General features: G+C 47.0%; 2 protein-coding genes across 9 annotated transcripts in view; one reads left to right on the top strand and one right to left on the bottom strand.

The window, feature by feature from the left end:
• Window positions 1-10,386, top strand: part of ZNF106 (zinc finger protein 106) — an 81,917-nt gene extending 71,531 nt beyond the window's left edge. For 4 of the 5 annotated variants that reach the window (XM_038009864.2, XM_008016901.3, XM_008016899.3 and 1 more), the window contains 5 exons: window positions 1,303-1,422; window positions 1,925-1,996; window positions 2,786-2,857; window positions 5,257-5,403; window positions 5,850-10,386. In XM_038009864.2, coding sequence (XP_037865792.1) covers window positions 1,303-1,422; window positions 1,925-1,996; window positions 2,786-2,857; window positions 5,257-5,403; window positions 5,850-5,906 — 468 coding nt within the window. In that variant the 3' untranslated portion in view covers window positions 5,907-10,386. The remainder of the gene's footprint in view (window positions 1-1,302; window positions 1,423-1,924; window positions 1,997-2,785; window positions 2,858-5,256; window positions 5,404-5,849) is intronic. The other variant, XR_012091469.1, reaches the window with a different exon arrangement.
• A 995-nt stretch (window positions 10,387-11,381) lies between these two features.
• Window positions 11,382-20,947, bottom strand: part of CAPN3 (calpain 3) — a 58,925-nt gene continuing 49,359 nt past the window's right edge. The window contains exons 1-12 of one of the 4 annotated variants that reach the window (XM_073012081.1): window positions 20,542-20,947; window positions 20,105-20,313; window positions 19,312-19,348; window positions 15,127-15,240; window positions 13,829-13,906; window positions 13,373-13,430; window positions 13,224-13,288; window positions 12,715-12,783; window positions 12,545-12,623; window positions 12,210-12,326; window positions 11,875-11,933; window positions 11,382-11,486 (exon numbers count right to left, since the gene is read on the bottom strand). In XM_073012081.1, coding sequence (XP_072868182.1) covers window positions 11,460-11,486; window positions 11,875-11,933; window positions 12,210-12,326; window positions 12,545-12,623; window positions 12,715-12,783; window positions 13,224-13,288; window positions 13,373-13,430; window positions 13,829-13,906; window positions 15,127-15,240; window positions 19,312-19,348; window positions 20,105-20,313 — 912 coding nt within the window. In that variant the 5' untranslated portion in view covers window positions 20,542-20,947 and the 3' untranslated portion in view covers window positions 11,382-11,459. Of the gene's footprint in view, window positions 11,487-11,874; window positions 11,934-12,209; window positions 12,327-12,544; window positions 12,624-12,714; window positions 12,784-13,223; window positions 13,289-13,372; window positions 13,431-13,828; window positions 13,907-15,126; window positions 15,241-19,311; window positions 19,349-20,104 lie in introns of all 4 variants that reach the window. The other 3 variants (XM_008016916.3, XM_073012082.1, XM_038009879.2) reach the window with 3 other exon arrangements.

Raw genomic sequence — 20,947 nt, 5'->3', positions numbered from 1 at the left:
CCGAAGGGATTTGTCATCATCCCTATGCATGTGCTCTTGGATAATATTGTGTAACCTAGAAATTCTGCCTCATCAACGTTTTTAATGGTGGACAGACAGACTCAAAGTTTATGTAAGGTTTAGTTTGAATGCCCCATTTAAACTTGAAATAAACGGAACAGCTGAAGCTTTCAGAAAGTGGGTATGATATGTAGTTAAAATAGAACTAGTGAAAACAGCTGAGAGCTGGGCCCAATGGCTGTCACTGGTAATGCCAGCTACTCAGAAGGCTGAGGCGGGAGGATCACTTGAGGCCAGGAGTTTGAGATTAGCCTAGGCAAAATAATGGCCCTGTCTCTTAAAAAAATTTTTTTTAATAAGCTGGGCATGGCAGTGCGTCCTGTAATTCTAACTACTCAGGAGGCCGAGGTGGGAGGATTGTTTGGGCCCAGGAGTTCAAGGCTGCAGTGAGGTATGATCGCACCACCGCACTCCAGCCTGGGTGACCAAGTGAGACCCCATTTCTTTTTCTTTTTATCTTTTTTTTTTTTCCCCGAGATGGGGATCTCACTTTGTCACCCAGGCTGGAGTGCAGTGGTGCGATCTTGACTCACTGCAGCCTCAACCTCCTAGGCTCAAGGGATCCTCCCACCTCAGCCCCCCAAGTAGCTGGGACTAAGGGTGTGAGCCTCCATGCCTGGCTAATTTTTTCATATTTTTTTGTAGAGATGGGGTCTTTTGCCCAGGCTGGTCTTGAACTCCTGAGCTCAAGTGATCTGCCCACCTCGGCCTCCCAAAGTGTTGGAATTAATAGGCGTGAGCCACTGCACCCAGCCTGTGAGACCCTATCTCTTAAAAAAATGAACAACAGAAATAGCTGAGAGAGTGTTCTCAGGTCATAGAGGCAGCTACGTTCCTGGTCTATAACCTCAGAATAATAATTTGAAGCTCAGTTCCTGGTCTGTAACCTCAGAATAATAATTCCCAACTGATAGACTTGTGGTCTAGATCCAGTGAAATGAAAAAAGTAAAAGTACTTGGAAGGCTATAAATACAGGTAGAGTTTTGGCCGCTTTCTTTCCATGACATTAGAGTCTTTCCATCAGGATACAATCCATATATTTTGTATATGTAATAAATGATTATGGAATACTTCTGCTGTTAAAGTTAATACTATTAATACTATTTGTACAGTTAATGCTATTAATTGTATTAATTGTACATGTACAGTATTCTCAGAATTATGCCTCTTAGAATTATAGAATTATAACCAGGAAGGAGTCTCGAAAGTCAGTCTGGTGACTCTTACTTCTCTTCTCACAGACTGGTGAGCTCGTGCGGATCTATAAAGGTCACAATCACGCAGTGACTGTGGTGAATATCCTAGGAAAAGTGATGGTGACTGCTTGCCTGGATAAATTTGTTCGTGTCTATGAATTACAGGTAGAATTTAGATTCAGTATTTTGCTTGAATGATTTGGGGAGATTGTCTATTTGAGTTTAGTGTTGATTTTTGATACAGTAAGGTGGGATGGAACCCAGGAATCTGCATTTTCATGAGCTTTCTAGATAATTATAAAGCAGCTGGCCTGTGGACTGCAACTTTCAGAAACTGCTCTGAGACACTTGATCTGGGTCATGGGTGTCAAAACTTAATTTCTAGTTCTAGTTAATTTACAGTTCTCCTTGTGTGCAATTTCAAGTTTGAAACTCTGATTCTAACAAAATTGATTTTATTACTTCTAATTACCAGCTCCCTCCTTGTATAGTAGAACGTAAAAGAAAAATTGTCATTAGATTATATTTCTGTTAGAATGCTACTAGTGCTTCCACTTAGCGTCTCAGGTGTGGTTTTAAACCTGCCAAAGGCCTTTAGGGACTGTACTTATTAAACGCAAGGTATAAATAACTTTAATTCTTTCTTTTTTCTTTTCTTCTGCCTAAGTCTCATGATCGATTACAAGTTTATGGAGGACACAAAGACATGATTATGTGTATGACCATCCATAAAAGCATGGTAAGTGTTATTTGTCATGTCAGATATTTACTTTTGAATGTGTTTGCTAAAAAATTCTTGTCACTTCCAAAAGTGACATCTGCTTCTGATATGCCTCATTGTTAAGTACCTTCCCATCTCTTGGCATAATAGGGAAGTAACCAGGGGACAGTGTTGAATATTCCATTGTCTATTAACAGCCAAAATTATTACAATAAAAATGGTAGTATCAACTACAGTTAAATAGAAGGTAAATTTAAGATGCTTCAAAAAATTGAGTGGTGCCTTTTCCAGAGACATGCTCTGAATAGAACACTGGAATGGAGTCAGGAGATTTGGCCAGTGTGGCATGGCTACAGCAGATCTAAAAGTAGAAACCACCTCACACAACCCTGCTAAGCGTTTTTTTTTTTTTTTTTTTACTTTTAAGTTATGGAGTTGAACCAGAATGGATGTTTTTCAAAGACTCTGAGTAGTAGAATCCTTTCTTTTCCAGTGAAATACAGGTGCCTAACAGAGCACCCGATAGAAAGCAGGGCTACCCCAGTTAAAGTAGAAAGGCCAGTGGGTGCCTCTGAGCCCTGCCACTCCTCTCTGCCCTGGTCCCGAGTGGCTTTCTAAGGAGCACAGCTGCAAAATACCTAGACTGGAAGATCTGGAAACCACTTTCCCATTCTACTACTCTGGAGCTGGTTTTGATTTAGGTTTTTGTTTTCTTGTAGCTGCTTCGAGGAGCTTGTGACTTGTTTTGAGGGTGTTTTGTAGTTTGTATGTATTTTGGTCTGACACTATAAACCTCTCTTTCTCCAGATTTACACTGGCTGTTATGATGGCAGTATTCAGGCCGTGAGGCTTAATCTGATGCAGAATTACCGCTGTTGGGTAAGGAGTGAAACTCTTCTTGTCACTGCACTTGGAGAGGTTGCTTCACCCTAGGCTAATTGATCTTCATTATCATCAGCATTTTTATATTTTAGCACCTACTTTATGCCTTACACTGTAGATCACAGGCTGTATCCTAGGTGGTTCTTTCGTTTATCATAAAATCAATACATGCTTAGAAAGCAACAGTACAGCAATATATGAAAGAAAAAGTGGAAGTGCTTATTTTGGTAATGGTACTGTCCCTTCTACTCCCGCTCATCAGAGATTACTAGTATTAATGGTTTGGTTTGTGTCCTCATTGGTTTTTGAGGAATAGGCAAATAAAAACAGTTTAAGGTCTTGTAAGTTCCAAACCTTAGTTCATCAGGCTGAATTGTGTGATTTTTATTTTGGGTGACGGCTAATGATTAACCCTTAAAATTTTCACACTATTTCTTATAAGCCTTAATTTTTTTTTTGTCAGTTCTAACAATGGTAGCTTTTCCCTAAAACCCTAAGATCCTTTTCAGCATTGATGGTATGAACTTGACACTCTCCATTTTAAAATTCGACTTTACACTTGTCCACAGCCTAGTGACTTTTCAGCTCTCTACACATTACTATCTTTGCTTTTTAATTTTCTCAGTGAAGGCAAGCAAAATCTAGTACAGTTCCTCTTTATCCAGGGGGGATATGGTCTATGTTTTTTTGATGTGGTAATCAAGAGGGCTAAGTGACTAACAGGCGGTAGCCAATATAGTGTAGATATGTTGGACAAAGGGGTGAGATGCAGTGGGATGGCAGGAGATTTCATCACACTGCTCAGAATAATGTGTAATTTAAAACTCAAGAATTGTTTATTTAGGGAATTTTCCAATTAATATTTTTGAAGATCAGTTAACCACAGGTAACTAAAACCTCAAAAGTAAAACCATGGATAAGGAGGCACTACTGAATGACAGGATCCAGAGTACACAAATAGAGTTAATCTATAAAGAGAAATGGGGAAGATACCTCTGACTTTATAGAGAGAAGGATGGAGTAGTACTGACAGAGGAGAAACTTAACTTTGCATTACTTTTTTTTTTTTTTTTTTTTTGAGACAGAATCTCTCTGTTGCCAGGCTGGAATGCAGTGGCATGATCTCAGCTCACTGCAACCTCCACCTCCGGGGTTAAAGCGATTCTCCTGCCTCAGCCTCCCGAGCAGCTGGGAACACAGGCACCCGCCACCACACCCAGCTAATTTTTGTATTTTTAGTACAGACAGGGTTTCACCATGTTGGCTAGGCTGATCTTGAACTTGCGCCAGGCCTGTATTTTTTCTTTTTTTTTTCTGCAGGGACAGGGTCTCACTATGTTGCCCAGGCTGGTCTCGAACTCCTGGGCTGAAGTGAACTACCCACCTCGGCCTCTTAAAGTGGTGGCCACTGAGCCACCACTTAGGAAGCATAAGACACTAGCTTGTGCTTTCTAATACATGAAATTAAGCTACATTTATAAGTAAAATTATAGCTTAAAAAAATAAGTAGATAATCGTAAGATTGAGATTCAAGTGATAAAGGCTGTGAGTAAAGTCACCATGGCAAACACAGTATTCTACAATAGATATTTCCACAAATGTAGTTTTCTTTATCAGACATTTTTATTTTCATGTTTACATTCAGTAGTTCTTAGAATTGTTAAAAATAGCCCTTTCGGGCCGGGCGCAGTGGCTCTCGCCTGTAATCCCAGCACTTTGGGAGGCCAAGGTGGGCAGATCACTTGAGGTTGGGAGTTTGAGACCAGCCTGACCAACATGGTGAAACCCTGTCTTTACTAAAAAAAAAAATACAAAATTAACTGGATGTGGTGGTGCATGCCTGTAATCCCAGCTACTTGGGAGGCTGAGGCACGAGAACTGCTTGAACCTGGGGGGCAGAGGTTGCAGTGAGCCGAAATCGTGCCACCGCACTCCAGCCTGGGCGACATGAGTGAAACTGCATCTCAAGAAAAAAAAAAAAAAAGGCCCTTTCGGTACAATAGGAAAAGTATTTGTCTTTTGTGTTGAATAAACTAAGAAAGAAACTCAATTTTATGATGGCAACATAAAAAATGCAGTTTAAACAGAATTTTATGGTAATTTATCCATAAATATTTGCTGACCTTTTTTGATTTAAGAAGTTGTAATTGCTAGTTAGTGCTTTGCCCTCTCAAAATATCAAAATAGCAAAAGATTTTTCCAGTCTTTTCAAGGTTCCTCGTTATGCTGATATTTTGGTTGCCTTGGCTTTGTTGTCTTTTCTAGTCAAGAATAAATTTGAAATAAGGGGCTGGCTTTTTGCTTCCATAGTGCCTATGGGATCCAGGTGGGGGCTGTTCTGATTCACGTTCACTGCACCCTTTTTCACCGAGTCCCCTCATTTTCTTTCTCTCCAGTGGCATGGCTGCTCTCTGATATTCGGCGTTGTAGATCATTTAAAACAACACTTGCTGACTGACCACACTAATCCCAACTTCCAGACTCTGAAATGTCGCTGGAAGAACTGCGATGCTTTTTTCACTGCTAGGAAAGGATCCAAACAGGTACGTTAGTTGGACTTGAGGTTCACCTGGGATTCAGTAGACTGCTGAGAGCAGGGGCTAGCAAACCTTTTTTGTTTTATTATTGAGAATTGCCATATATAGGGAGGGCCTATGTTTTTTCTTTTTATGATTCAGAGATTTGGGGGGTAGCTTAATGAAGTTTCACATGAAGAATTAGGTCATTTTTTAGAAAGGGCCTAGAGAATGTTTTCAGATGTTTCAAATCCAGTAACTGAACCTGGAGATTTATTACAGTGCTCTTGTGCTGAGACAACAGCTCACCTTTAAGTACACGCTTTCATGTAAGTTAGCGAAGTGCTGGCTCCTGACTGCCTTTCCCGTCTGGATCCTGGGTGGAATGGACCCACGCGGCTTTCCTTGGCTTTGACTTTCTCCTGTCTTACTCTCAACTTCTCTCTCATGGGTCCTTTTCCCTTCATTCCTAGGATGCTGCAGGACATATTGAACGACACGCTGAAGATGACAGCAAAATTGATTCATGAAGTTGTTTGCCTCCCACGTTGGGAAGTCATTAGTTGAACTATTTTCACATCAGCCCCCCGCACAGGCCACTCTCTTCCCTTCCTTGGTGAAGCAAGGAAGGAGAAAGTGGTTACTAGCCAGGCCCCTAGCATAAGTCTGGGCAGCTCTATGGGACAATAGATTACACTTTAAGTTCTTGCTGGAGGTTTTAAATAGATTTAGACAGATGTTAGGGAACCACACTCCTCTGGGACAGCATGGCATATAGTGATTTATGCTACTTGCGTTCTCCAGATGTTTATTAAAGATACAGATCCTAATTGGTTACCCAGTTTGACCCTAATCATATGTATATTTTATTGACTTCAGTTTGCAATGTTTAGTTTATATTCTTATGATGGTTAAACCTATAGTCAGGCTTTTAAGTACAAATTTGTTTAAGTGCTAGACTTTCGGGATCAGTTTTAATTTCTCCATTTGTAATAGCTGGGTATTTAAATTGGAAGCAAATAGTTTTCTTTTCTTTCTTAACAATTATGTGCAGTGTGTGTCCCTGTTTTCTTGCTTCATAGATGGACAGAGCTGGCTTTAAGTGCTAAAGGACACAGTAGATTTTTGACAAACAGTGGCTGCTCTGCTGACTGTATTTTAGGAATTCAGAAAGCAAATCACATGGTGACAAGTCCTTACAACACCACTTCCTAGCAAACCTCTGTAAATGTGGATAGAAAGCTCAGTGTGAGGCAGTGCGTAGACCTAATGTCTACCTTTACGTTTGCTGTTGAACTGAGCACTACCTGCCACAGATCCTGTCAGGCTGTTGCAGCTGGAGGTGTACCTTTATCTTCCTTTCTAGCATCTGACCCTGCAAGCCTAATGTCGGTTTGAACCCTTTTGGTTTGTTCAGTTGCCAGCCTCCATCTCTCCCACTATATGGCTGTGCCTAGACTGATGGCAGCCATCCAGTATTCCTCTGGGCTCATGGGTGTTTTCCACCCCTCTGCAGCACCCAAGATGGTGGGGGAGAAGGGGTTAGAATAAAGCATCTGAATACGGTTTTTAGGACCTCAAGCAGACTTCCTAGAGACTTGTTTCGGAGACGGTTCTTTGCCTTCACTTCCCTGCTAGGTGGGAAAGAAGAGTGGAGCAGAGACTCTGCCTGGCCACTGAGAACAGCCAAATTCACAAACCCTCAGTGGGGCTTTGTTTTTGGATTTTCTCCAGACTCATCAGTAGACCTGTAGAAGTGTTGCTTTCCAGCCTTTTGTTTCTGGATCCTCAAAACTCAAAGTGGCCAGGCGTGGTGGCTCATGCCTGTAATCCCAGCACTTTGGGAGGCTGAGGCAGGCAGATCACCTGAGGTTAGGAGTTGGTGACCAACCTAGCCAACATGGCAAAACCCCATCTCTACTAAAAATACAAAAATTAGCTGGGCATGGTGGTGTGTGCTTGTAATCCCAGCTGCTCAGGAGGCTGAGGCAGGAGAATCACTTGAACCCGGGAGGCGGAGATTGTAATGAGCCGAGATTGCGCCACTACACTCCAGCCTGGGTGACAGAGTGAGACTCCGTCTCAAAAAAAAAAAAAAAAAAAAAAAAAACCTCAGAAAGCTTCTTCAGAGAGAGAAAATAAGGGGGAGGAGCCCAGGGCCACATACCAAGCTTTGGGACATGCTCTCTGGGATTGCAGAGCATCCAGGTCTGTCTTCACCCCTATTAGTGCACACACATCTACTCACATGTCTTCCCTCAGGCTATCAGGCAGGGGGACTTCACCAGGGGTTCATGGATAGGCTTCAAGAGGGTCTGTGAACCCCCAGAAATTGTGTGTGAGACTGAGTATGTGTTCTTTTTTCCAGGAAAGGCTCCAGTGGTTCTTAGTTGATCCAAAAAATGTTAAGAATTAATCTAGAAGGCTGGGCTTGGTGGCTCATGCCTGTAATCCCAGCACTTTGGGAGGCCGAGGTGGGTGGATCACTCAAGGTCAGGCATTTGAGACCAGCCTGGCCAACATAGTGAAACCCTGTCTCTACTAAAAATACAAAAATTAGCTGGGTGTGGTGGCGTGTGCCTGTAGTCTCAGCTACTTGGGAGGCTGAGACAGGAGAATCACTTGAACCTGGGAGGTAGAAGTTGCAGTGAGCCAAGATCCTACCACTGCACTCCAGCCTGGGCAACAGAGTGAAACTCCACCTCAAAAAAAAAAAAAAAAAAGGTTAATCTAGGAGATAATGAATGGCCTAGTACTAGATAATAAATGCCCCCACAAGCTCTTGACTTCTGTCCTTGGGGAAAGCCATTTTGTTAACCACACTAGTGAAATTTATGTGATGCTTAATGGAGAACAGAGAAGAGCTTGTTGCAAAAAATGTGTTAAATATTCGTGCTGTTTCTGTATGAGATTAAGAAGCTTTTCCCACCTCTCACCCTTGTTTCCTATAAGGATATCCAGAGAAGCCAAGCTGTTCTGTGTGTTTGGGAATGGTCGTTTCCCGGGAAGATGCATTTGGATCGATGACTAAACCTGGCCCTTTGGGCTGTAGTGAAGCCGCATTTTCATGCTGGCTGGCTGTGCGCTGAGAGCGCCTCGAATGCTCTGCGGCATCGTGCCCTTCTGCCCTGCCTGAGGATGTGTGGAAAAGATGAGAGTGGAGGAGCCTTTGTGCAGCAGGAAGAGGCTAGGTGAGGTGTCAGGCAGTTGTGGGGAACTTCTGAGAGTATTACAGACTGGTAGAATCAGTAAGAACTCCGATTTGGACTTCGCTTTGGTGGAACTGTGTGCCTGTATCTGCCTGTGTGTGTGCAAGTGCGCAGGTTCCTTTGTGTGCATGTGTACGCGTGGGAACCTGTACTTGTCATATTTTTCTTCATTTCACGAAGGCTTTTTTTGAAGCAGTGGCAGTAATAATGCCTTTGTTTCAAGAACACGTGAAATTCTTTGAACACCAGATTAGCATGTTACCCAAAATGAACCGTTCTAGCCCTCTGTTAAGAAATAAAGGGACCATAAGCATTTTGGCTGCTTATGGTTGTGTGTTACTACTTACAAGTGTCTTGAAAATTATGCAGAACTTTGCCTTCTTTTTTTAATGTCTTCCACAATGTCGTGAATGATTATAACCCTGTATCCCCTCAGAGAAGAGCTGTGGCTCAGGGATCTTTGTTGACTCTGACATTTAGTAGCTTTGTGAAGGAAACCATTAAGTGACCTGACAAAAACTGACTGATGTCTTTAAAGTAGTTGGAGCCACTTTTAGAATGTTATTCTTGGTGGCTTTTGCCTACTTCTAATGGCTTAAAGCCAAGAAAACCATAGTATAAATCCTTTTGTATACCTATGCTAGTGTTAAAATGGCAGTATGTTCTGATGAAGTATCAGTCACTTCAAGTTTTATGTGAAAGTTTTTAATTAGGTTAAAAATAATTTTGGCATACCTCTCTACTCAGTTTATAAAGCAATTCCACACAATGCAAACAAAACTCTTAACAGCAAAGGTTATCTTGACCTGATGTTACTTGAATTTGAGAGAAAGTCATTACTTACTACTGCACTCCTGCTTTTGTGGGAAAAACTTTTTTCTTCCCCAGAAGAGTTAACAGTTGAGTGTTCAGCTCCTGACTTACCTTTAATTTAGAAGCCATATTATTACTGTTTAAGTGATTATTTGCTTGCCACAGGTTTTATTTTGTCTTTTTTTCTGGTAGATTATACAATGGACAACTTTAGTGATGAGGCATGTGGATTTGGTGGGAGTAGGTATATACTTAGTGGAATGGTATATTTTATGGAAGAGAATTCATTGGAGGTGAGATTGAAGTATATTGTAAAGTGGGATTTGAACAGCGCATATGCTCTGGTTTGCTCAAATAACTGCAGTTTATGCTTACTTCTCAATTTTGTTTCTGTTACCTAAATGGGAGCTTCTAGAATTATGAAGGCCATACCTGCCACATTTATAAAATAATGGTTTTATCCCTGCCCCCAAATCATCAGGTTCCTCGGGTTTAAGAGAAGCGATCTCACAGACGGGAATAGAAGTTGTGGTGGAGGTGATTTGGGATAGACTGAGTTCCCTATGCAAGTGGATGTGAGCTCCTCATAGAAACCAGACCTACGTGTTAGACAGTAACCTCTAACCTCACCTCCAAGCCCAAGTGTACAGCCCTGCGGGGTTACCTGGTGACTGAATTTCCCAGATTCACTCTAAACTCAAGGTAGTGACCCAAATAAACTGGGAGAGGAGCGTGTCAAGGAGGAAAAGCTGTTGAAAATCTTTCTCCTATTTAAGAGAAATATATGCCCTAGAGCTGCTCCAGCACCCTTGGTTTCTGATTTTTTAAATATTGAATATGGATTACAAGAATGAAATCAGATGACTGCAAAAATGTTTATAAGCAAATAGCCTTCTTACATTTTGGTATAAAGCTGTGAACTTCGTAACTTTGTAAAGCAAGATATAAAGCAAATACAAGAGGAAAATAAAGTACTTTTACTAACTGACGGTTTACTTTCGTTACCTTGTCTGCATATTCATGGTCAGCCCTTTCCACATTGGCTTAGCGAGGAAGAAGGAAACTGGGTGGAAAACACAGGATGCCTGTAGATATGCCACAGGCCATGGTCCAGGTAAGTTTAGCAAACTGCTGCATCCAGGGTTTTGTCCACGGTCATACGACACGCCAGTTAGTGAGCAGAGGAGCTAGGATAGCTCAATCTCCACTCCATTACATTCAGGTAACTGGCCCCTCCCGTTGTACATAACCCATTTATTCTTGATGTCTTTTACAGCAACAACTATTCCTCTGCCTTCCTTTTATGTCTTGGAAAGTATTTGAGCAATTCCTATGCTCAAGAAATAGCAATAGGCATGATTAAAGGGGGGGTTCACGATTTTGTTTTTATGTGTGTTTTTCATTGTTTTCTTCTAGGTCATAGGTGAGTGTAGGATTGGAAGCCATTCAGTCATGGTATGGCTGATATCTGAATGTGAGACAACATAACACAAGGGGACTAACCATACACATGCCTTTATTTAGATCAGCTTTTTTCAAAATGCAGCCAAACTTACGAGTCGGACAGCCCAAAGTAACCAGCCCTATTCCACTGAGTGAGTTTACCCCACAGCAGGCCTCTCCTGAAATAACCAGGCAGAACCCAGTGCTGGTTTGGTTCCTGGCCCATGGTGGGAGAGCGTGAAGATGATGGAGGGCTCTAGCACAAGGGGGTGCTGAGTGCCACCGGCAGGTGCTTCTGCAGACAGCCTAGAGCAAGGTAAGCAGGAGCACTCGCTTCAGAACCAAGGCGGCTCAGACCAGAGGCAGATACTTTCCTCCACACGGCAGAGAGACAAGGGTTTGTTCTTCCTACCTCATTGCTTTACTAAAGGGCCAGGCTAGGCATGACTGATCAGGGATGAGGAGGGGGTAAAATGGAGGAGGAACAGGACTGATGAGGTGCCTGGAGGACTGCAGGGGTGCAGCTGCTGCGTCCTTTGAGGTAAGTGGCTTTGGAAATAGAGGGTGAGACGGAAATCCTGAGTGATCCTGCATGGCTTTGGATGAGGCCAGCCTAGTTCAGGCATACATGGTGAGCTGCAGCCACTGAAAGAAGTCCCAAGATCAGAACGTAGATCAGAAAAGAGTGACCCCGCACCCTAGGAATCTTACGGGGCAAGAGGAAAGGGAACAGTCCCAGTAGGTCACACCTCCGGAAGATTTTCCAAGAAGCAGTGGCTTACTGTTTCCTTCCTCCTAGATCTTCCCTAAGAAGGTGCATGTTTTCCAGCATCGAGTGACTAGGGGAGCAGAGGTCCCTTTGGGCCTCAAGTGCATGTGTCCTGTGAGCCCGCTGAGCCTCCCTCCACGTTCTGTTCCTATCCCCTCCCTCCACCACTGTGTGGAGATGAGCACACCGTGGGTCCAGTCTGCCTCGTTAACCTCCACCTTGCGTTTTAATGTGCAGGGGGAATGTGCTGTGCCTATGCTTTACCTCCAGAACGTTGAGTTTGATGATACCGTCTCCATCCTTGTCAAATGCATGAAAAGCTCCTGTGAAAGAAGGCACAGGCCACAGGCCAGTTACAGGTGCACTCTACCTGTACTACTGTAACTTCCCAAAGAGAACCATGTGCCCAGTGCTGTCCCTCATCAGCACAAAGATCTGCAGGCAGAGAATCACCAGCTTTGCCATCCCATTCTGGGCCTAAAGAGGGCCTTGGCCCTTGTTCCGCCTGGATGGGGCAGACTGGAGATGATCAGGTCAGATGCCTGTTGCCACAACGGCCCCTGCAAGACAGCGGAGGGCAGCCCCTCTCCCCAACTTACTGAACATGCCCTCCAGCCTGACGAAGCAGCAGATGAAACTGTCGAAGTCGATGTTCATGTGTTTGTCTGCGTACCGCATGGTAATGATGTCGTAGAGCTGGTTGTTGAGGTGGAATCCTGTGGAGGGGACCACGTTAAAGGGGGACATGGAGCTGGAGGCCTTGGGCCTGCCTTCTGTTTTCCTTGCCTTTCGGCCACCCTGTGACCTGGGAAAGGAAAATGAGAAGCCCTTTCCCTCTCCTTTCTCTAGTGGGGCCCTAGTAGCCTAGTCCCCACCCCATTCCTGCTCCCACCGCCTCGGGTCCACATCCCTCCCATCCCTTCCTTCTTAGCACCTGCGTCATTGACTGCATTTCGCATCTCGTAGCTGTTAATGGTGCCAGACTGGTCTGTGTCATAGTGTTTGAAAATTTTCTGGCAATAGAAAATTTGAGGATGGAGGTCACACACTGAATCTCCAAATCAACCCCGTTCTTCACTCCCACACTTCATTTTCTCTTCCCACCTGCCAGGCCTTAATCTTGTTCCAGAGGTGGTGGAATTCTTGCAGGTTGAGCTTCCCAGAGCCATCTGTCTGGAGGAGGGAGGTCAGGGCTATACAGCACATAGCAAAATCCCCCTGGATTTGGAGGGAGGGTCTAGAAGACTCCGCCTGGGCTGTCCTACCCACTGCCCTGTTGTGGTATGTAACCCTCCCCTCCACTCCGCCAGCAGTCAGAGATTGCACCTACTCTGTAACCCAGGGAGCCGATCTCCTAAGGGCCACCTTTGCTTAGGCAGGATCCCAGGCCTGAGAGAAGCACAGGGGTTAGGGCAATTACAACCCAACGTCCTCCCCTTCAGCCTCTAACAACCCCTTTCAGAGGAGTATCCAAGATGTTCTGAATCAAGTTCTGAATTAAGTGTTTTCCTGGGCACAAATTAGGGCCCTTTGCCTGACTGGGCACCCTGTGTGGTGTCTTGGCCCCCGTGGGCTGATGACAGAGGGTCGGGAAGGGGTGGCAGGAAGGATACATCCATGAGCGCAATCATGCTACGGCAGGACTCCAGTGTGAACCCGTGTGTCTTCAGGTCCTTGTCTGGGGGGATGGAGAAGAGTGAGAAGGTGCTTTGAGACAATGGGACTCCCCACCCATCCCCCACATTTGGTTTGAGCAACTCACGTTTGTTCACGACTGTGTTAAGGACCTTCTTGAGCTCATCTGCACAGATTTCCATGTCCTGAGGAGGAAGGGAGAGGAGGGTCATGGTTCAGGAGTACAGCAGCTCCTGGCGCAGACGCTTTGTAAAACAAATTCCAGCCGGCCGTGTTTGTGAAATCCCTGTCGGTGCTGTTATGTCATGGGAAGCTAGGGCTTTTCTGAGGAAGATGGGGGCCAGATACTGCACCCCAGCTATCAGGACCACCGTGGGCAGAGCAAAAAGGCCTCTGCGCCCACCAGTGGATGTGGCAGTCCAAAACTCAAGGACTTGTGGATTTGTGTGCTACACACGCATTCCCTGGCTCCACCGAAGTCCAAAATGACCCCACCAAACAGTAACAAAACAATTGGTAATCTGAGCAGTTAATCCAGGAGAGAAGCAGCACCTGTGGGCGTCCTGGGCTTGGAGGTACTCACGTCTCCTGCTATCTGCTTGAAAATGTTCCGGAATTGTTGCTGTTCCTCACTTTCCTGGTCAGAGCTGCCAGGCTGTGGCTGTGGAGGCACAAAGGAAAACTGGTTCACAGGGGTCAGAGGTGCACAGGCCTGAGGGGCAAGCTCCTCTGGGCCAAGGGAGCCAAGTGCCTAAAACGGCCAGAGGTGACAGCAGGAGCTGGGGACAGGGGCAAATGCAGACTGGTGAGCTGGAGTGAGATGCATCGAGGCCTCAGTGACACCTCACTCCACACCTCTCCAGCCCTGACACCCCCAGCCAAAGGAGATGTGGCGGCCATGCAGACACGGACAGCCTCCTCCCCACCACCCCAGTCCTCACCCGCAAGAGCCACCTCCACCATCCCAGGCCCGACCATTCCAAACAAAGGTGCCTGCAGGTCAAAGAAGGTCTGACTGTTCTGATTCCTCCAGCCACCCTGTCGTCAAGGCCAAGTCCTCAGAGAACCTCCCCTAGGCCCCAACGCATGAGGCCCTGGAGAGAAGAGGGTCCCCCGGATAGAAGAGGGGCCCTTATTGGTCTGAAGACTTTTGCCTCTAAGGCTCACCTCCACTAAGCACCCCACTCCAATTTAACACCCTCCCATGAGCTCTAGAGGACCCCATTTCTCATGTCAGCCCCACTTTCTGCTCCTATTCTTTATCCCCCTATTGTAAAATGCTCAAGGACACCAGGAGACAGGAGTTGTACCTCTGCTCTCAAGCTGGTTCTTTCTCAGCCCTTGCCTCCCCTTCTCTCTGTCCTGGCTAGTTCTGTCTCTGCCTTTGCCTCCCCTTCTCTCTGTCCTAGCTAGTTCTGTCTCTGCCTTTGCCTCCCCTTCTCTCTGTCCTGGCTGGATCTACTCTCAAACTGGTTCTGTCTCAGCCCTTGCCTCCCCTTCTCTCTGTCCTGGCTGGATCTACTCTCAAACTGGTTCTGTCTCTGCCTTTGCCTCCCCTTCTCTGTGTCCTGGCTGGATCTACTCTCAAACTGGTTCTGTCTCAGCCTTTGCCTCCCCTTCTCTCTGTCCTGGCTGAATCAGCTCCATGGGAGGTTCAGCCTGCCAGTCCACTCCTAGAATGGAACCCCCATCCTGGGATATTCACCCAAGCAGCAGCCCGAATTTCAGGGGAACTTGCTGAGAGAAAAGGTCAGTGGGACAAATCCAAACCTCTAGATGTTCAAGACAACCCCCTAGGAAGCCTCCAGCCCATGTATCCCAAGCACATAGGAAGCCCCCGTAGTGCGCTGGCCGCCCCACCCATGCCACGTGCTCAGACACCTGTGGGGACTGCTCTTGCTTATCAGGGCTTGTTTTGCCTTTGCCCTCCTCTGACTCCTGGTCCACACCCAGCTCCTTGTTGCTGTTTGCTCTGTCCGAAACGAAGATGATGGGCTGGAGAGAGGAGGGAAGGAGGGAGCGGGCAGGAAGGAAGTGAGGATTACAGTCTGAACAGGCACACTGAGGCAGCCTCTCTCTCGGAGCAGCTTTATCCAGTGAGAAGAGGAAAAGAACAGGCGGGAGCTCTTCAACCTCGGTTCAAGCTCTATCTCTGTCACTGACAAGATGTGTGACTTCAGTTCTTTATCTTTTCATACCCATTCCATCCCTCATGGTGGAGTACTGAGCTCAGCATGTGAAAGGTTAAGAATGCTAAAAGCAGCATGATCTAGTGCAGTGATTGTCAAGTATTTTGTGGACTTTTTTTTTTTTCCAGATGGAAACACTGTTCAAATTAAATTTCCTGCAGAAACACCGTGTATATAAAGTCATTAAAAAACAGAGCTGCTCTGATTAATGAGAACAGAGCTCTTTGCCCTCAGCACCCCACATCACCATGGCAGCTACTGAGGCACCTCCAAGGAACCTCTAGGACTCTGCAAAGTACAGACTGAAAAAGGACACGGATTAGCGGCATGGTCAGTGGGTGAGCCATCAGAACACTGGGCCGGAATCCCAGCCCCGCCCCTCATATAAGAAAGCTCCTCTCTGGCCTCAGTTTACTCATCCTTTAATAGTAAAACCTGCTTTCCCTCCTCATAGGGCTCTTGTGGGGATCACATGAGACACGGAATGCAAAATCATACTGCAAAACCATTTAAGATACTACACAAACAAGGGATATTTTCAAGACATGCTCGTGCAAGTGACAAGGATATGAAAAGGGTGGAGAGCGGCTGCTGCATGGCACCAACACTGGTGGGTGCAGTGCACCTGTAGGGAAAGCCCAGGGAAGGCAAGGCTGTGGGGATTGAGGCTGCAACGAAGAGAACAACGGGGCAGGCAGAGCCTCTCAGAGCAGAAAAGCAGCCCGCCTGGGCTCAGGCATCACTGCCCTTCCATGCGGCTCACCTAGGACAGCTCAAGCAGATAGACCCATGGAAACGGCTCCCCAGCTTTGGCTCCCAGCAGGCTCCAGAGGCCCTGGCTTGCTCTGCCTTCTAAGCAAAGTGTCTTGCTCAAGCAGCTGAAGCTTGTGGGGATCCCACAGCAAATGGAGGTCACAGTCTGAGGGGGGATGTGTAGGATGGATATGATGTGGCCATGGAGCATCCCTGCCAGGCACACATCAGCAGGCCTGAGTGTGGGTCTGGACAATGCAGGCCTTGAAGTGTAGGGGCCTGGCACCAGAGACAGAGGGCAAGAAACACAGGTGTTGGAGTAAACAGACATGGTTTCCAGTTCCATTTTCCCCACTTATTAGTTCTGTTCCTTGGGCAAGTTCACTTCTTTGAGTCTATCTCACCTGTGAAAGGGGAAAAATAACAGCACCCTACTTTGTAGATATTGTTATAATTGGGGGAAAAAAACACAAAAAGAGAGTTTGACCCCAAGCACAGTGCCTGGAATGTGGTAGTGCCTGATGAGTGTCAGCTCTGGTCTGGGCCAACACCAGTACCCGGAGGTCCCCTGTGATGGATCCATCACCACCAGGCACCACCAGAAATGCTAGCACCAAATCTGATGGTGTATGATGGCCTCTTGTGGTTCAGGACACAGACTCTGGACCCAGACTGCCTGGCTCTAAGTACTGGCTCTGCCCCTCCCTGGCTGTGTGGCCTTGGGCAAGTTAGTCAATCTGTCTGTACCTTTTCTCCCTCTGAAAATGGGGATAGGGCTGTTGTGAGGATGGAATTAATCATGGAAATCACCTAGAAGAGTGCTTGGCACGTAGCCTTCCCCCAGCAAATCTCAGCTGTCATTACTGCACTCTCAGCCCCAGCAGGAGCTCAGGGAAGGAGGAGGAGGAGGAGGCAACTCTTGTGCATGCATGCATATGAGCTCCAACACACATGCACACACACACACGCATGCACACACACATGCATGAGTACACACACTTCGTGCTCTCTACCCACACACCTACCTTGGTTTTTTTCTTTTTCTGCACAAGAAAAGGAAACAGTAAATGCAGAATAAGTGAAAAGCAAGTTGCCAGAATGGCTACTGGCTTTTGGCTTCCCTGTATCCTGGTCTTTAGCTTGGGGGTGAGGCTCCGGGGTCCAGAAATCTGAGTCGCATGGAGGGTGAAGGGAGAAAATAATTCTTTCTCCCCCATGTCCAGACACCAGTGACTACTCTGCCATTGTTTTTGTAATTTACTCTTACTGCATATGGCAAGGAAAAGGATCTTCTGGCTAAGGCTTTCTTTCTTCCTTTTCTTAAAAAATGAAATTGGTGGCTGGGTGCGGTGGCTCACGCCTGTAATCCCAACACTTTGGGAGGCCGAGGTGGGTGGATCACCTGAGGTCAGGAGTTCAGGACCAGCCTGATCAACATAGTGAAACCCCGTCTCGACTAAAAAATACACAAATTAGCTAGGCGTGGTGGTGGGCACCTGTAATCTCAGCTACTCAGGAGGCTGAGGCAGAAGAATTGCTTGAACCCAGGAGGCAGAGGTTGCAGTGAGCTGAGATCGCGCCACTGCACTCCAGCCTGGGTGACAAGAGCGAAACTCCATCTCAAAATAAATAAATAAATAGAAATAATAATAAAAATGAAATTGGTTACTAAAACACCAAAAACATGGTTCACGCAAAGTGACCTGACAATGGATTTTGATTTATAGAATATTTTTTAAAAATCTTCGAGCAACCATTTACCATAGGAAGATTTTCTTTGGTAAAATCAGCAGCTCTGGCAGGCTGCCTGGGCCTGTAATCTGTGTGGCAACTATCCGCTGAGCCGAGGGCCGCTGTTCCCTGTGTCTTCCAGATTGCCCACGGCCCCAACATTCCTGTTGACCCTCCACACTGGAGCCAAATGTCAGGTGAGAACTGCAGACAACTGTGTCAGTGCAGGGACATCAAAACCCCTGCACCTGCCTCCTCAGGTGACGTGCCAGCTCCCGTAAGCTTTTGAGTTTGCAGGTCCTGATCAATACTGTACACCGATGACCAGCATCCAGATGACCAGAACAGACCCCCCCACACCTACCACTAAAACCAATCACCTGTGGTCATTCAGAAGGCACTTGGAGACCTGGGTCAGGGTCAGGATTATGACCATGACTCACTGCCCAGAAGACAATTCAGAGGGGCATTTGTCCTCCCATTGACCTATGTCATCCCCACAGACTGCCAACTGACCACAGCCCAAAGCCCCAAGGCAGTCACAAGACTCAGCACAGAGAGCCCAACACACAGCACTCTGTGCTTCAGACTTTGGGCTTCGCACTGCCTGGGTCTGGCCTCAGCGTGGAGTCAGAGAGTCTGAATGTGAATTCCAACCCTGCCACTTACTGAGCTCTGTGAACTCAGAGCAGTCATTCAACCCCATTGAGCCCCTACTTCCTTTCTTGAACACCAGGGATTATAACCCCGTCTACCTCTCAGAAACCTTGCAAGTATTGCAATAACACATGTGAAAAGTACCTTGTAAAGTGTAAAATGTGAAAACCACCTCTGTTTGAGTGCCCATGCTGTGCCAGACACTTCACATACATCATCTCATTGATGAAACCTCCCAAAAGGCTTGGGAGGCACATTATCCTCCCCGTTTTACAGAGCAGGAAACTGAGTGAGAGCGACTATAGAAATTGTCCGGGTCACCCCACTGGTAGGTGGAGGATCCAGGTGTCGACACCAGGTCCGCACCAGCTTACTTTCTTTTCTCTAAGTGTGAAATCCAATGTTACCCAGTCTCAGAATCCAGTGTTCACTGCGGCTGTTGTCATCCCTTCCTGGGTCTTGTTCCCTCCCTCTGATTGTTCAAATTGCTTCTCCCTTCCAGGACCCTCTCCCGTATTTCCCAGCCCCTGAACTGCCTCAATGGCCCCCGGTGCATAAGGCCCATTACTTCCGGCCATGCCAAGCAGGATTTGCAGTGCCATGGAGGGACTGCTCAGCACAGCCCAGACTCCCATTCCCTCTGCCACTGCCCACTCTCCCCTGCACCATCTGTCCCCTGCATGGTCAGAGAAGGGTACCCTCTGGACTTTTCACACAGAAGATCTAAACCACTCACCACTGGCCGATCCACGGAGATTGTATTTTCAACTTCCCTGTGAGGAACACAGACATGCGGGGTCTCAGTGTCACCAGAAGCAAGCAGGAAGCCCGTGGAGGGTTTGCTCTGGTGCACGGCTTCCCGCGGCCAAGCCAGGACCAGCCTCTAGAGAACCCCTGGAACTAACACCCCCAACCCCAGGAACCAGCCCATGTCAGCACCATCCCCAACAGCCAAGCCCAGGCACGCAGGTTCTTGGTGGCATTGCTCAGAGCCCCCCATGGCCAGCCACCTACCCATGTACCTGGTGCATCTTCCAAGGACAGAGATCAGAGTGACAGGGGCTATGAGTTCATCTGTGGTGATCAGGGACAGGATGTGGCTTTCCTGGCCATGCTAACCTAAAATTTCAAGCATCCCAACACCTCCTATCCCTCTTCCCTACTTTATTTTTGCTCCATATCGCCTCTCCAAATCTAACGTGCTACGTATATTTTTCCTATCCATTATTGTCTCATGTTAGAATATTAAGCTCCATGAAGGCAGGGATTTCTTTCTGTTTACTTCACTATGCCTGGTGCCTAGGAGAGTGCCTGGAACATAGTAGGTGCTCAATAAATATCTGCAGAATGGATGAGTGAATGAATGGGGGTAATGTGGCCCGTGGCTCAGGAGCAGCAGAAGACGTTCAGCTGGTCAATATATCCCAGGACCTCTGGAGGAGATGTGACTCGCTGCCTCACACCTTCCATCTCTGGAGTGGGCCACGTGAGCTTTTAGAAACAGGTGGGAAAGCTGGGCGGGCACTCACTCAGAGAGGTTCCTCTTTTCAGAGAAGACCCGGAGGATGAATTCCCCCTCCTGGTGGGGCTCGTAGGTGGAGGGCACGATGACATACTCGCTGGGAGGCAGGCGGAAGCGCTGGGACACCTCCCGCATGTTGATGTAGGTTTTGCTCCTGGCCCTGGAGGCGTTGTACAGGAAGAAGTCCTTCTGCAGGTGCTGCCTGTTCCCGTGCATCTGAGACATGGGAGAGCCCGCGGGACGTGAGCCGCTCGGAAGGGATGCCCTGTCCTGCCACAGCCACCTCCAAGGGTCCCTTCCCAACTCCCTGGTCACCCATGTCACAGTCTCAACCTCCCTACTTCAGACTCCCAAGGCTTAAATAGCCTCCCTACCTCACTTCCTTTTCTGTTGTGATTCAGAGTGAATGGCAACTGTGCCATCCCCACACTCAGGGACACTTACCAGAACAGCTGCTCCTCAGCTCCGAAGCCCCTCAGGCTGGAAGGACCCCCAAGAAGGCCTAGAGGACTTGGCTGGGTTCTGAGGGAAGTGATTCCTCCATCCCAAGAGGGCAGCCACCCTCAGAATGCGTCTGTGTGACTGTGTGTGTGGCTGTGAGCATGGAGGGTGCGTGTGCAAAGGCGTGTGACGCACAGTGTCTGGTGCGAGAGGGAAAGTACACATCTGGGGGTGGTAGTCACAGGTCATGCAATGCCCCGAGGCACCTGCTCTGCAGTGGAATTAACATGGGCAAGGCCCTCTCCTATCACAGTCCTGCCCACAAACCCCACCAGGAAGCTTCTCGACGAGCCACAGACAGACTCGGGGCCCCCTGGGGAGTGCTGCACACAACTGCTGGCCGCTGCTG

Source organism: Chlorocebus sabaeus, chromosome 26 (genome assembly GCF_047675955.1).
Source record: "Chlorocebus sabaeus isolate Y175 chromosome 26, mChlSab1.0.hap1, whole genome shotgun sequence".
Taxonomy (NCBI): domain Eukaryota; kingdom Metazoa; phylum Chordata; class Mammalia; order Primates; family Cercopithecidae; genus Chlorocebus; species Chlorocebus sabaeus.
Note: the sequence above shows the minus strand (reverse complement) of the source record. Positions and strands in the feature narration are given on the sequence as shown.